Source organism: Ctenocephalides felis, unplaced genomic scaffold (genome assembly GCF_003426905.1).
Source record: "Ctenocephalides felis isolate EL2017-DRISC unplaced genomic scaffold, ASM342690v1 CF-g0.4_SCAFFOLD_01886, whole genome shotgun sequence".
NCBI lineage: Eukaryota > Metazoa > Arthropoda > Insecta > Siphonaptera > Pulicidae > Ctenocephalides > Ctenocephalides felis.
In genome coordinates, this window is record NW_020538040.1 from 164,794,719 (window position 1) to 164,811,368 (window position 16,650).

Here is a 16,650-nt window from a genome sequence, read left to right on the forward strand (position 1 = left end):
AAATTTATGAGTGATGCCTAAGAAGAACTCCAATGAGAACTTCTCAGTTTTACAATTAGTATGATATATTAGACCTAATCTAAGACTAAGTCTAGGGGCCATTGTCGTTTCAACCTCCTAATGCCAAAAGGTTGAGTAACGTCACTATAGAGGATTCAAATGTGAGTCCAGTTTGCGCTTATATTTTTCTTTAACTTCTTTAAACGTTAATTGCACCGTTTTCATATTGAGGTCGCTGTGAATGGTCTCATTTGTCACGTACCACGGAGATTAAGAATTGAACGTAAATTTTTGACTGAGTTCTCTGCATTATAGCTATATTGGATTTGTAAGCACATCCCCAGAGCTCAATTCCGTAGGTCCAGATTGGTTTAATAATCGATTATATAGCAGCAACTTATTTTCGACAGAGAGCTTCGACTTTTTACGCAGTAGCCAATCAAATTCTTTTATTTTGATCATTATTTGCTGCTTTTTTGTTTTTATATGGCTTTTCCAAGTAAGTCTGCTATCTAAATGGAGACCAAGATATTTCACTATGTTCTGTTTCGGAATCTGGACGTTTTAAATAATTGGAGGACACGTACCCTCTCTCAGGGTAAATGTGATATGAACTGATTTGGTTTCATTTATGCAAATCTTCCATTTAGCAAGCCACATTTCTAGTTCATTGATAAGTTCTTGCGTTTGTCGGGAAGCTTGATCAGCACTGTGATTACTGCTTAGTATGGCAATATCGTCAGCGAATGTAGCAATTGTCAGATTTTCAAGTAATGGGAGGTCCTTTGTGTATAATACATATAAGAAGGGTCCAAAAATACTACCTTGTGGAACACCTGACATTATTTTGTGAAAATCAGATGTTACTTGATTTACTTTCACTTGAAAAATCCTATCTTGTAGATAGGATTTTAAAATCCCATAATACCTGGATGGAAGGTATGTTTTAATTTTATATAAAAGTCCTGGGTGCCAAACTTTATCGAATGCTTGTCGAACATCCAGGAAACACCACTACAAATTGCTTATTTTCAAATGACTTGAGTACAGTGTCAATAACCCTGTGAACTTGCTGTGTGGTCGAATGTTCACGTCTAAAGCCAAATTGATGATAGGGGATCCAATCTGAAGGAAGCTCGTTGTTGATTTGGTCCAAAAGGATCCTTTCAAGCAGTTTAGATATTACGGGAAGCAAGGATATTGGTCTATATGAAGATACCTCAGTCAAGTTTTTCCCTTTTTTAGGAATCATTAATATTTGGGCAGTCTTAAATGATTTTGGCCAATACTCTACTCTTAGTATGGCATTAAATATATAAGTTATTAAAACAATCGTTTTCTTAGGAAGTTCTTTCAACGCCCTTGCTGTTATTTTGTCAAAACCGGCGATTTTCTGTATTTAACATCTGGATTTGAGAGTTGACTTCTTTGGGTTTGATAGGTTTGAAAGATTGTGAAGACTGTAGAGGTTTAAGCAATTCTTCTTCAATCTCTTTATCAATGGTGGAATCAAATGGTTAAAAACATTAGACAAGTATTTAGCAAATAGGTGCGCTTTGTCTTCTCACTTCTTGCCCAAGGATCATTAGCACTGTTTCTAATAGGTGAAGAAAAGAATTTAGGCTTCTTCACATTACTAGCTGCTTTCCATATCGAGTTATCTGATCCTGATAGATTATTATGTACTTTTCAAAATTTTCATTTCTGACTTGCCTAAGTTTGCTTTTAAGTTCTCTGCAAAGTTTATTGTATGTATTTTTATCGTCAGGTCTATGATTTTGTTGCCATTTACCTCTAGCACGTCTTTTTTTCCGAATAAGCTCTTTGATTTCCAACGGAATATCTTGGAATGCAGGTGATGCTTGAGTTTTAGGAGTTGCTTCTTGAATTGAAGTCTTAATGTGTTGAAGCAAATCTTCAGTAGCCTTGTCATTTCAGCTAGAATTCGAATAAAATCCGAATAATTTTTATATTAAAAAAATGTTTCAGAATTTTTTTTTTTGAAATTTTGAAATTAAAAAAAAGTCTTTTGCTCAAAACATTTTCACAAACAATTTTTCCGAACACCACGTTTCTTAGACATGAGCAGACTTTTTTCTATCATTTAAATCAGATGCTTACATTCTCTCAAAATCTGTCATATTTTGCACATTTAGCTTCGTACCTCCGAACTGCAGGATTTCGTCTTTGCCCAAAATAATCCCATTTCGAACATTTTTTGCAAAATAAATGTCTTCAGATTCATTTAAATCTGATGCTCTGTTCTCTCAAAACTTGACTGCTATTTTTTCTACACTCTTTGCTCCGTATCTCTGAAACGGCTGGGCCTGACTTTGCCAAAACTAATCAGAACGTCTTTCCAACAGTGGGAATTGAATGTTTTTGGTTGAGCAGTGCTCCCGAAAACGTGGACGAAAAAATCCATACATAAGCACACACATATACATTTTTTCTAAAGTATGACAAAATGTTCAGAAATTCTTGAAACGTAAATATGCAAAAAATTTTATTTTACATTTTTAATCGAGTACAATAACTTACTCCCTAAAATTTGTCGCTCTTACAAAATTTTACATTCTTTAATTATTTGTATAAAACTTTGGTTTATATATATATATATATATATATATATATATATATTGGGTCTGTTACGAATTTGCATGTATATTTATATCGACTTCTCCTTTTCAGTATCGGATTTCACGGAGTCGCTATCGCAATTATACGAGGCACATGCCGAGAGCCTCCAAGACCTGGTTTCTAATTATAGGAAAAAGAACGCCGATTTAAGAAAGGAACGGTAAGTACCATTCGATATCTACTAATTAACTTACACGGATACTTCGGCAACAAAATACTTAGGTGTTGAATATTGTACTTTTTACCTCATCAGGTAACCGTTATGACGTATACACTTATGCGGTTGATCAAAGATTTTCAATAATCAAGGTTTAGAGAAGCAAAGAGTAGAATTGCGGGCTTTATTTATATGTATTATATTTAGGGTATTCCATGGTGTACTAGTTAAGTTTATGGACTCGTGTAGACGGGGTCGTGAGTTTCAATTCCGCTCTGGACAACATGATATCGTTCAGTAGCGATGTCTATTTTTACTTCAAAATATAGATTAAAAATATGTTTTGATTGAAAATAGCCCATTTTGCGTACTGCGGTATGAAATGGCAATGGCAAATGTTTTACACCAATCATCCCTGAATCGAGTTGGAGTTTAACTCCAACTTATGGACTTGCCCTAGGGCAGCATTACAATTAATAATTGGACAGGCTTACGGGATGTTAAATTTACTGACACCTCTCTTGAGCCACAACAGCCCGCTAAACGTGAAGAACAAGCGGACACTCTACTTGACACTTAAAAGACCGTTACTGACATACGCCGCTCCAGCATGGAACGCGACGACTAAGACCACCTTACGCAAACTACAGACATTACAAAATAAGACACTACGACTAGTACTTGACAAAATAAGGGACCCACTGACTAGCCATTACTACTCTACAAAATACATACATGAACAGACTGACGTACCGACAATACTCGACCATATAAAAAGCTCACTGGGAATTTCTACTCAAAATGTGAGGATCACCCTCAAGATAATTAGATAATCTCACCATATTTTCTCTCTCTCTCTCTCTTTCTCTCGCTATATATATATATATATATATATATATATATATATATATAAACTGAAAAACATAAAGCACTTTGTACATACACATACACACCAAATAAAAACTGATGTAATTAAAAAATTACAAATTTATTGAGTTCCATATGTTCACATACGTTTGGTGTGAACTATAAAATATTCCTCGACAATGTTTCAAATGTAGTTAAAAACTGAATGAAAGAGTGGCTGGATTTTATTAGCGTTAAATTTTTACCATGCGTTTCTCTAAAATATTGGAAAAAATCTTTTATTTAGTTTTTGTAATCGGTTTATTGAATTAAATTATTTCAAAGTTTCTCAAAGTCAGTTTAGTTAATTATTGAAAAATTATTAACTGCCTGGTTCAACATTTAATGTGTATACTGTAAGTGCATAGATTTATATTCCACTTAAAGGATCATTCTAACGATAAGTAGACTAAAATATATGGAAACTGTTTATTTTATTTGGTGCTAGCCTGAATTATTTAACTTTAACACGTTAATCGACATGTCAGTCATATGTATCTGACGTTAAAAAGTTTTATACAAACAATGTGTGGCATATATGCCTGACAAATTGACCTGAAAGTCTCTTGGATTGTCGAGAAAACAGTTTTATATAGGGCCATGCCAGTCATATTTGTATGACATATAAGTGTTTTCACAGAAATTTTGATAAACATTTTTTTTATTCATTAAGTTTACTTGATATTTGTAACTAAATTATCTAATAAAGTTACCATGGCATGTGATATTATCATGACGTTTAACGTATTAAATCTTTTGTAATTTTTTTTCTTGCGTCAATTTTTTTTATTACAGTCACTGTATTGTTGCAAATTAGTGAACCTTGAATTCGATCCATATTTTTTTACCTTTGCTAACTATTACGAAGGAAAAAACAGTCCCTCACCGTACTTTTTAACGAAGCGCCTGCGGCTAGCGTACCCTCGTATTTTTGTCTTTGTTGAAAAAAATACATTTTCAAACCAGCGAACAAGATGATACTTTAAAAGTTTCCGATCTTAAATGTAATATATAAATTGCTTTATATATTCAATAATACTGTAATAGGGTCGCATTATACAGTTTATTAAAATTAGGAACGAAAAGTTGGTTTTTAATGAGAGAAATTTAGAATATTTTAGGTGATGTAATTACTTTGCTATACTTGGTAATTATTCTAGCATTTAGTAGATACAAATAAAACTCAATTTATAATTGTTTAATTTTTTTTATTTACTTTTTTGTCTGGTTTGGATATTTACCCGTAGGTATAGTATCCATCGTATCTGTTTTTTTTGAAAACAATAAATAGTATTCAGGGTATAAAAATTATGTTATAATTGTTACAAAAAAGGAGGAACGAAAGATTTTCCAAAAAAATCACCATCAAATTTATCATCCCGTAAGCCAGTCTGATAAAATCGTTTAATTAATTTTATTCGAGAGCTCTTATAATTTAGCACAAAACCCTGAGTTACATTATGAGAAATCGTTCTATTTTTATTTATTTACAATTCAGAAGTTTTGTTGAATCAGGTAAAATAATTTGCCCATATTGAATTTTTTTAGTAAATTGTTAAAAATTGTTTTTATCTTTATTTTCTGAAATTTGACATCGATCGAATCTTCAAAAAAAAAACATTACCAGTTTTACTTAAAGCTGGAGCTTTAGGCAAAACTGTGAATAATCATTCACTGTGTGCTTTGTCTCCGACAATCAGTTAGTACTATTACATGACTTTTTATCTGAATTATATGAATTAAGAAATATATGTAAATAGAAGTACCTTTTTTTCAAATATATAATAGAAATTACAATTAACCAGAAATATTTTCAGTGCCCTTCAAGTTATCGCTACAAACAACTACAATTTCATCTACAAATGAAAATTAAAATAGTTTAATCAGTGCATACATTTATTCTCTTATTTTGATTTTTATTGGCAATTTATGCAAGTACAGAATCTCAAGTTAACATAACTTAAGCGAATTTTATCAGTAACTAGCTATAAGTGGCATTCTGTCTTAAGGCAATTAAGGGATCGTGCCTTAAGGCAAATTGCTGGAACTTCCCGTACCAAATATTATTATTTTTTTAAAAACGATTAACATTCTTGAAAAAATTTTACTTCAAAAAAATAAGATTTTTGAGAAACTATAAATTAGACAAAAAATTACTTTTTTTGAAAAAAAAAATTAAAAAAAAAAATTTTTTTTTTATTTTTTTTTCTGAAAAAAAAATGTTTTCTTTATTTTGACATATTTTGAAAGATCTGAACTTTTTTTCAAAGCTATCGTACGGCTTTAACTGCATATTGAGACAAAATATAAGCGCGTAAGCGCCGCGTCGCCGTCTAACGGATAAACATTGGTAAGGAACCCATAGGAATGTAAACAAAATTTATACTTATTGTTAAAATCTCTATAAAATATCTGATAATTTGATGTGCATATGTCTAATGTTTATTTTTGACCGCCAAGTGGCTAATTTTTTTACTTTTTCCCCCATATCTCCAAAGTCGTTGGACCTGCCTTTCCAGAAATTTGAACAGTTTTTTATTTAGTCAATACAAATAAAATGCTTTTTGAATTATTCAAATCGGACGCTCCGTCTCTTAAAAACTGAGTTACCGTTTATGGCATTTTTTGCCCCGTATCTCCGGAACGGCTAGGCCTGCCTTTGCCAAAAACTAATCAGCACGTCTCCTTATCAATACGAATCGAATGTTTTTTAAATTATTCAAATTGCTTCATCCGTGTTCCCGAAATCGTCGACGGAAATTTGTATCCGCACACACATACATACTACGCACACACACACACACACATCCATTTTTTCTAAGGTATGCCAAAATGTTCAGAAACCTCTGAAACGTAAAGATATATAAAAATTTTCATTTTCGATTTTTTTGCGATTACTATAACTTACCCTACGGGAAGTTAAATATAGAAGGCTTTTTATACTGACGTAAAAATCTGTTTCATTAAAAAATATACCATCTAATTGGCTAACAAATCCGCTGTAAAATATGCAATGTCTTAGGGAAGGATTAGTGTCATGATGATAAAACAGAAAAATATAATATCACTAGGTATTTAATTTGAATTAAACCTAATTTATAATTGGTCCCACAACCCTAAATATTTTTTTGGGAAAACATTTGTCTGGAAATTATTAACTTTTTGAAAATTAAATAAAAAATAAAATTTTTGTGCGAGGTTAAATTTATTTTTTCTGTATTAACTTTATTATTAGGCAGTTTTTTTTGGAATTGTAAAAAAAATGTTTGCATTGAGGGAATTTTAGAAGTAATTTTTTTACGAATACACGAAAGCAAGTTCGTCAGGTAATTAAAAAATACGTTTCTATAAAAAATATTTCATTGTCCCAAGTTCATTTACTAAAAATGCCCGCGGCACTTTTTGCAATTAATTGGTACCCGATGTAACAGGGTCAGAATAAACATTGTAAAATCAATTTATCAAAGTCATTATATAGGAGTGATATTTCTGCTAAAATTAAGTCTAATTAGCAGTATTTTGGCATTACATCATTGATTTATGTAACAAAAAATATAAAGATACAAAATGTTGAATCACAAAAATAATTAAGCGCTTAATAGCCCGGTCAATTTAAACCTAAAATCAGGGTGAAGGTTAGCATAATTCATAATGGACTGTAACTTGGTAAAACTGTTTAAAATACAATTATAAAAGGAATCTCAAAAGTCTCATCGATCCAATGCAAACTAAAAAAATTGCACAAGGTCAAAGGTAAAAAAAACTTTTTTGCAATTTTTAGCTTAATGGTCAATTTTATCGCAAAATTACCTGAGACAGTATTGTAGAGCATAAAATTATCTACGAAAACTGCATGTATTTTTTTTGCTCAGAGCCACCGTTTTATAGATATATCACTTTGAAACGTATGTTTAAACGCACACCTACGAGGTAGTGTGCTTAGCTCGTTTTTTTTACGTGGTTTTCCCAGCAGGCTCATTTCACAAGTTGGTTGTGATTTTGTTTTGGAACACTTGCAAAATAATATTTTTGAATTTGGGTTGGTAAAAATAAAGGCGGTAATAATAAAAAAGCAACTAAACTTATTCCTTGGAGTCATAATTTTCAAATGTTTATACATCTTTTTTGTATCGTTTTTCTTCATCATCTTCTTCTTCTTTTTCTTCTTCTTTACTGTTAGTATAAACTTGTCCTGGTTTAAAAAAATAATTTGTTCAGTTGGAGTAGTAACAGATAAATTATTATTTCTTAGTAGAACGATCGAATGCATATTTTGTCAGAATAATAGAAATCAAAATTATAGAGTTGAATTTTGAAAAAATCTAATCTATGACATGAGGTTTCATGTGATAGATCGGTTTTGTTAGAAAAAGTATCATCCAATCCACTAACAAAAAGTAAAAATTGAATCTTTTTGATTGTTTATCAATACAAAGGGATAAAAGTATCATTTTAATAGAAATAGCTTCAAATAAGATATAAACTTTGTGGGCGTCCATTAATCACATGATCGATTTTTTAAGGATTTTTGAATCCCTTCTTCTTTCAAGATACGTGGTGATATTCTAAATTACCCCCCTTCCCCACCAAACATTTACGTGTACTTTTAGTTACAAAAAAAATGCATTTTTTTTAAATTTTTTTGAAAATGTTTGGATATTTTTTAAAATAAATTGTTGTAAACAAAAATACACATGATAATTAACTATACCTTTTCCTCCCCCATGTGATATTTTGTGTAACCTTCTCCCCCTTCTTCCCCCTAAAAACCTCACGTGGTTAATGCTCCCTTACATTACAATCTCACCTGAATGCATATTTTGAAATTTTGATTTTACTAGAATGCTTAAAAATGGTACAGAATAAACTCTATCAGTAATTTTTGGTAAAATATGAATACATATTGATAAAATTTTTGTAGACTCGAATATGATCAATACAAATCGGTTTTGTTGGAAAAAGAATCATTTACTCGACCCAGTGAATTTCGTTCGCTGTAAAATGCTCGAGGCGTCTTTGGGATCAATTGGTACCCCGTGTACGAGCTCAAATGATTAGAAGGGCCTTGTGTTTGGGACAGAATGGACATCATGCTCGATGAAGGGCTCAAGGCGATTTCCGATATCCACTAGAACGTGTTATTCTGTTACTAATTTACAATTCTCGGGGGGCACTCGCTGCGCACGGTAATAACGCAGTAATGTATGCATTCGGTAATAATGTATGATATCTACTGCAATAGACGTGTTTGTTTTCACAGTGGATTCGGAGAAAATGTAATTTCGGACTTGCTGATATAATGAATCGAATATCTGTTTTAAATCTTAAATAATAGACACACTTACGCACATAATGCCGGATGGATAATTAATATCCATTGGGCATTTATCCAATAACTCAAAGGCCAAGACCAAAGTTTGAACAATAGTTTGAATATAAATTATTCTTACCACAAATATTAGAATAGTATTTTTTTCATTCATATTTTGTGATATGAGTAGAACAAATATTTAATGTTAAATATGAATAATACAGCACTCAGATTTAACATACACTTTATTTAATTAATTACAGATGTTTCGAGACCATGGTATGCCTATTTTTTTCAGTGTAATTTCAAAACAGTAAAGTAGTATACTAATACTTTATTTATTATTTTATTTAAATTATATTTAGTTTTTTAAAAAACAAAAAACACCAACTATCTTTTACAATGCTTGACACAGTACGAATCATGTGAGTATATATAGACATATTTGAAAACAAATCTTAAGTGTCCATCCTTGTCCCTTCATCTTTGACACTTAAAATTTGTTTTCAAATATGTCAACTAAATCAACATTTGTAAATTCTACATTTTTCCTATTTATATTCAATTCCAAATCATCCATTCAAATTCTGTTTACTTTTAACTCAAAACTTCAAATTTTGACATGGCCAAGAATCGATGGCGTGTGAGTCAGGCACGTTTCTGACTGAGCTACTCCCGCCATATTAGCAAAACATAAAATTACATTTTTCATTTTTTTAAAATACATTGTTTTTTTTTCAAATAATATTTCAATTCACAGATTTGTTTTAACCTTCATTTATTTAAAAACATTTGTTTTTATAGTTTCGGTACCGAGGAAAAGTAGAACTGGAACTACAATGTCAGATAAAATTTATAGGCCAATTTTCCCGTAAAATAAACAACATAGCGTTGTTATGGCATATATATATATATATATATATATATATATATATATATATATATATATATACTAATAATATACGAAATACATCAATTACTTCCAAATATTCAATTACAGTAAAACAATGCAAAATAATGAAATCCATCACTTTTATGACTGATGAATGTTGGCAAATAGACAAATTCTAAAACGACCATAAACTCAATGCTATCGGTTGTAAATTTATTTCAGTAATTTCAGTATATAGTCAGTATTCTAATAATAATCTCAAAATACAATTTTAAAGTTTACTCGTGGATTAAGAAAATATATGATTAATTGTTGTGCTTAATATAATGCATTACTAAAACTATAACTTTGAACTATTAACTTTTAAAATTTTTTTTTCGAAACTGCTTATTTACTAAAAACTTGTCTGAATTATCATTTAAGCTCTTAAGCAGTTCGAAATATGGTGAATGTCAATTTAGTGAGAAATAAAACTATTAATAAGTAATGTGAATAGATTATAACAATTTTAGGGTTTTTAATTAATAATTAATAGTTTTTAGTCAATAATTATGGTAAATTTATAATAATATAATAAGATATAGGAATTATGATATAGGAACAACTTTGTTATTGAATTTCACACACATCACAAAATATACATAGGTTTGTATTTGTTTAAGTAAAGTTAAATAATGGTAAATGAAGTTAATAGCAATAGAACGAATAAAATGATATATTACTAAATATCTAACCAAGAATTTTTTGTTTATTTATATCTATCAAAAATTATAATTTTTAAATACTTGACTTAATATTAAACAAAAAAAAAGTATTGAGTCATGGCATCGTACCTTATGGCAAATTGCCGAAAATTTTGTAAGTTTTGAAAAAAATCCGACTTTGAACATTTTCAAACTTTTTGAGAATGTTGAAATCCATTGAAATCGGTTGATCCAAACTGTCGAAAATGTGAACTTTAAACATTTATCTTGGTACCGAATTCATAGAAATCGAAACAAATATTGCATTCAATATTAAAATCATTAAGTTATCTGATAATTTGATGTTCATACGTATATCTAATGATGATTTTGGATCTTCAATTGGCATTTTTTCAACTTTTATTATCTGTATCTCCAAAATCTTTTCCAAAGCCTTTGAAAAACCAATCAATTTTTCATTTCGTCAATACAAGTAAAATGTTTTATGAATCATTCAAATCGGACGCTTAGTTCTCTCAAAAATTAAATTGCCAATTTTTTGCACACTTTGTCTCGTATCTTTGAAACACCTGGACACTTGCCTTTGCAAAAAACTAACCAGCACGTCTCCCCATCAATAGGAATCGAATGTTTGGTGAATAATTCAACTGGGTTGATCCTTGCTCTCGAAATCGTCGACGAAAATTTGTATCTGCATATATACGAGGTCTGTTCAAAAAGTACCCGGAATTACTAATAATTAAATTTCGCGGGTCTGGAGTGTCTGATTGGCAAAATTTTTTTTTTATTGTGTTGGTATACATGCCCCTAAAGTATGATGAAATTTTCAGCTATATTCACTGTTTACTTTGTCTGTGGTAGTCGCTAAGGTTCGACGTGTTTTTTTGAGCTCGGCGATTTTTACAATGGAAGAATTGAAAAGTCAAAGAATTTGTATTAAATTTTGCGTAAAAAATGAAATAAAGTGTTGCAAAAATTCACCAGATATGGCTCCGTGTGACTTTTTCCTATTCCCAAAGTTGAAGAGACCCATGAAAGGACGGCGGTTTTCCTCGATTGAAGAAAATCGCTGAGAGTGCTCAAGGACATATCAAAAAGTGAATATCAAGGGTGCTTCGAAAATTGGAAAAAACGCTGGCATAAGTGTATTATATCTGGGGGGGGGACTACTTTGAAGGGGACCACATTAATGTAGACGAATAAATAAATATTTTTTTGAAAAAACGAAAATTCCGGGTACTTTTTGAACAGACCTCGTACGTGTTTATTTTCGAATTACTAGCGAATACTATAACTTACTCTACGGAAAATTAACTAGTTTCGGCGTATATTGCAAAAAGTTTATCGATATAGAGATACATTTATTTAAAACGATAGTTATTGTTACTATTATCAGTATTATTAAAACAATTATTATTGTATTATTATTATTAGATATAAGTTTCAAATACCCTTTACAAAAATATTTTGCATATAATTGCAAACATTTTTCGTTAATGATTATTGACTTCAATTCACACTTGTAAGAAATTATTCCAATGGCCTTACAAGTATCATAATTACCACTAATAATTGTTAATACGATCAAATCATTATTCACTAGCTGTCGGTTAGTTGGATGAGCAATGTCTCCATTATGCTCAATTGAGCGGACAATTATTTCCTTCTAAATCGCAACTGCATTTGTAATTTTCCGACACACGGTCGGAGAAGAGAACGTCGTAAATATTAATTAAATTTATAATTTATGCGCTCGTAAAAAGCTCTGTGACATGTTTAAAATGGCGAGATGTTAACGACTTCAAGAATGCACATAAAGCATTACTAAATGATTGTCCTCTAATACTAAACGCTATGCTAAGGGCACGTTTGACGACGGAAGAGTTCATAATATATGATTGCTTCAATTGCTTCATTTATTCTAGTTGGTTTTATAATAATCTGTTATGCTAGTTTAGTTATATTGATTATTGATGAATAATAATTCACCGCAGTATGTAATTATTTGCAAAATATATCGGTTGCTGGTTTCAATAATTGAATGTAATTGCGCATTGAATTGTGCATATTGCTATTTCATCAACTCGTTCGATAAAATAATATCGAAGGTAACTTTTGATTTACACGTTGGAATGTGGGTTTTTTTAACATAGGAATATACATACACATGAAAGAAGAGATACACACATATATATTTAATTCTTGTATCATGTTAGTGGCAATACTCCGCCGAAACGGTTTGACCGATTTTTATGAAATTTTATAATCAGGTTTAGTATGTTTGAGAATCTGCCAACAACTATTTTATATGCTTCTAAATGGCAAGGGTTGGCCACCCCTAACATTTTTTTAGTTTTTGGACCAATTTCTTGGAAATCTTGGAAAATGCCTTTTTCTTTCGCTCGCATTTAGAATATGCCACTGATTAGTCAGTATATTTGTTCATTTTTTGTTGTCATAATGGTTTGTTTTTTCTATAACATTGTCCAATAATTCATTTGTTAAATATAAAGTAAAATAATCTATTGGATATCTTATATTGCTTGGTATTTGTAGTCGGGGTGTTCGTTGATGTAAGTCAAACTCTCGATTATTGAAGGAGAATCGGCACATTCGCTATTGTCTTTCCACTTTTCATCTAATTTCTCGAACTCTTTCTTCTTTTTGTTGGTTGGATAATATCATCATCACAATCATCACTATCTTCGGTGCAAATAGTTATTTCGTAAATTTTATCTGTACGAATGTCTATTTGAAACTCATCTTCACCACTGCTTACTTCACAAAATTTACCAGTCGTTTTGCCATATTTAGAAGCGCTCGGTAATTTTTAATATTTAAATAAAAAACAATATAGCAAAGAAAAAGACTAAAAATTTTACTAAAATAACTTAAAATTATTTTCAAATTACAACACTGTTTATCACTGCTACATGTAATTTATTCAACATTTCGATACAAACTGAGTCATTGTTTATAAAATAGCCAGTGTCTCACAGAGTATGTTTGTCCACTCAGGTGGACAGCCGTCCTTAAAGAGTTGATATTCATGTTTCTTATTTTACTACAAATTTTAAGAGATTGTTTACAGTAAAACAAAAAAAATGTTATTATTAATAATCAGGTTTCTTATTTTACTACAAATTGTAAAAGATTGTTTACAAATTTTATTTTATTATTTATACTTATTATATTATTTCCTATGTTCATACTAATAATAATAATTATAATTTTGAAATGATCTTCTTACATAAGATTTCGGGGCCTTTTCTGCCATAAAATAGACTGTTATGGCAGGACTATGTTACGTAGCAGTTTTTATACAAAATGGTAATAAATACTGTCAAAATACCATGTATTTCCTGTGCAACAATACGACGTTTCATACCTAAAATGCAACTTCACTCGTATGTTATTTTGCCACACCGCAAATATGCAGTTATGATGATACAGTTTTTTTGACATTTGTGCGTTTCTTAGGTTAGGTTTTATATTTAAAACTCTTGACTGCATAGCAACCACATGGCTTTTGGCAGTATTATAAAATTAGTCGATTTTACGGCAGAATCAGCTCCTTAGAGCATTTGTTGTTCATAAAATAAAAGTTCCAACAAACTAAATTAAAAATATCACTCAGAAATATTAAATCTAATAAAACCAAAACTAGTAACTTTAAAATGATTAATTTAATATTTTGCGCTGGCCATGAAATGCAACTATGTAACTAACAATATATATGTGAAGAATTTTCTCAAGTTTTATAACTTTATTATGATTCACTTTGTGGTTATGTGCAGGCCGGCATGCCAGAGTACTCTCTTCTCGGCGTGGGAATGTTTCCTGCAGGAGGTGGAGGCAGATTCACAAGGATACACTGATATTGCAAACACTCTTGCTAGACAGGTCAGTGTCGATTCGATTTATTTTCTTTAAAATTTATTCATTGATATCGGGAAAAATAGAGGTTTCTATGACTAGATTAGAAATACTATATTTCTTGACTTGTTATTTCGATTAGAGTTATTTCCAACGGACGATAATTTGTGGCTTTGGTAATATTGCTACTTGAACACTTACAGCGTATTTACTCCAACCGCATAATAATTATTCGTATTGTGTTTTGCGTAATTCTATGAATTAATATTGGTAATGGGAGCTTTAAGCTGTTGAAATGGTGTGAAAATAAGCCTCTGAATTAATCATTTGAATTAGGTGAAAATAAGCTTGTGAAGCTGAAGTTTAATTTTATTTATATCAACTAATTTAATTAATTATTAAAAATAAGGATTGATTTATAAACTTATAGCTTTGATACTGAATTTTGTTATTCTATTAATAAGAAATATCACACATATATTTCATAAATTATTAACTACAAATTCCTCATGACCAGTTTACTCAGTTGAAAGCGCCAAGAAAATATAAACTTCTTCTTAATTATTTATTGCCATATAAATATATGGCAATATATATGGTCGACGATCTTTCTTTATGAATTATGTTCAATCAATATCAAAAGTGCGGCATAAATATATATTTACTAGTTCGTGATGTAAAATTTATTATTATGATTTTAAGTAAAATCTTGTACTGATATGTATACTTCTTCTTATACTTATCCTTTTACTGATATAGTAATATTTAATACAAAAATTTTCAGTTTTTATTCTAGCCGGAAAATAATCGAAATGTTGGAACATTACTCTTACAATAAAACATAGTTTTTATGACTTTACAGAGCTAGAATATTTTTTAAAATTGATTCAATGTATACGTTATTGACATAGACTGATCAATTTTATAAAGTTTCCGTAGGGCAAGTTATAGTAATCGCAAAAAAAAAATCGACAAAGAAAATTCTTGCATATCTTTACGTTTCACGACCCTCTGAACATTTTGGCATACTTCTGAAAAAAAATTATGTATGTGTAGTATGTGTTTCGTATGGATACAATTTTTTGTCCACGAGAGCAGAGATCAGCCGATTTAAATGATTCAAAAAACATTCGATTCCTATTTATGAAGAGACGTGTTGATTAGTTTTTGGCAAAGGGCCAACCGTTTCAAAAAGTTTACATTTTATGATCTCAAATGATCATTAAAAACCATTATTATTGATTCATACTTAGCTAGGTTGTTACTTATACAGGTTAAAAAGTAAATTATTAGATAAGTAGGTAAAGATATAGAAATCAAGTAAGTATTGATTAAATTCACACATATCGAGAAGTTCATACAACTTGTTTTAACGCAAAATTTTACTTACACTTAGCTAGAATTGCTATTACATTATGTATATTATGAAACGTGTACATTTTTCTCATAAGATTGACAAATATTTATATTACTTTGTTCTTGACGAGTTGTCTGTAACTTTCTTACATCGTCAATTGATACATATACATATCTATTTATATTCAAAGATGTAAGAAATGTTTGTTTTATATTTACAATTTTAGATATTAGATATAAATAAAGCTAACCACTACCTATCTAATGTAATTATGCGTCACTTTGGATTAAAATAACAAATTCTTAGAAATGAGGCATAACACATATGTCATCGCCTAAATGTAACGACCAATAATCGTAAAATAGATCTACTGTGTATATATATATATATATATATATATATATATATATATATATATATATATATATGTATAATGAAAACACATAGTACTTACTTTTTAATCATAAGTATACTAGCGCACGCAATGAATTTTTGTAGTCGACTTTGTGGTATGAATTTACTGGGGAATTAGATACAAAATTTTTGTATTTGCTGAAAATAATACTAGTTGCACTACCAAAATTATTTACATATGTAATATATTCTTTAATTGCAATTATATAAAATTTAATATTTGTAGTGACAAAATGACTTGTTTTTTTTTGATATCTGACTTATGTTTTTGTACACGTTATAAAAATCTGGGTGGAATGTTGTACAATAACTATGTCAGTCATTATATGTATTTTTGATGAAGTCGGATATATCAATTCTGAACTTTTTATCTTCTCATTGATGATGTTCTGA

The 16,650-nt window shown here is 30.0% G+C and overlaps 1 protein-coding gene across 1 annotated transcript in view; it reads left to right on the forward strand.

Annotated features, from left to right (window-relative positions):
* Positions 1-16,650, forward strand: part of LOC113376188 — a 332,376-nt gene that overhangs the window by 47,544 nt on the left and 268,182 nt on the right. The window contains exons 3-4 of the mRNA XM_026616105.1: positions 2,692-2,800; positions 14,408-14,513. Coding sequence (XP_026471890.1) covers positions 2,692-2,800; positions 14,408-14,513 — 215 coding nt within the window. The remainder of the gene's footprint in view (positions 1-2,691; positions 2,801-14,407; positions 14,514-16,650) is intronic.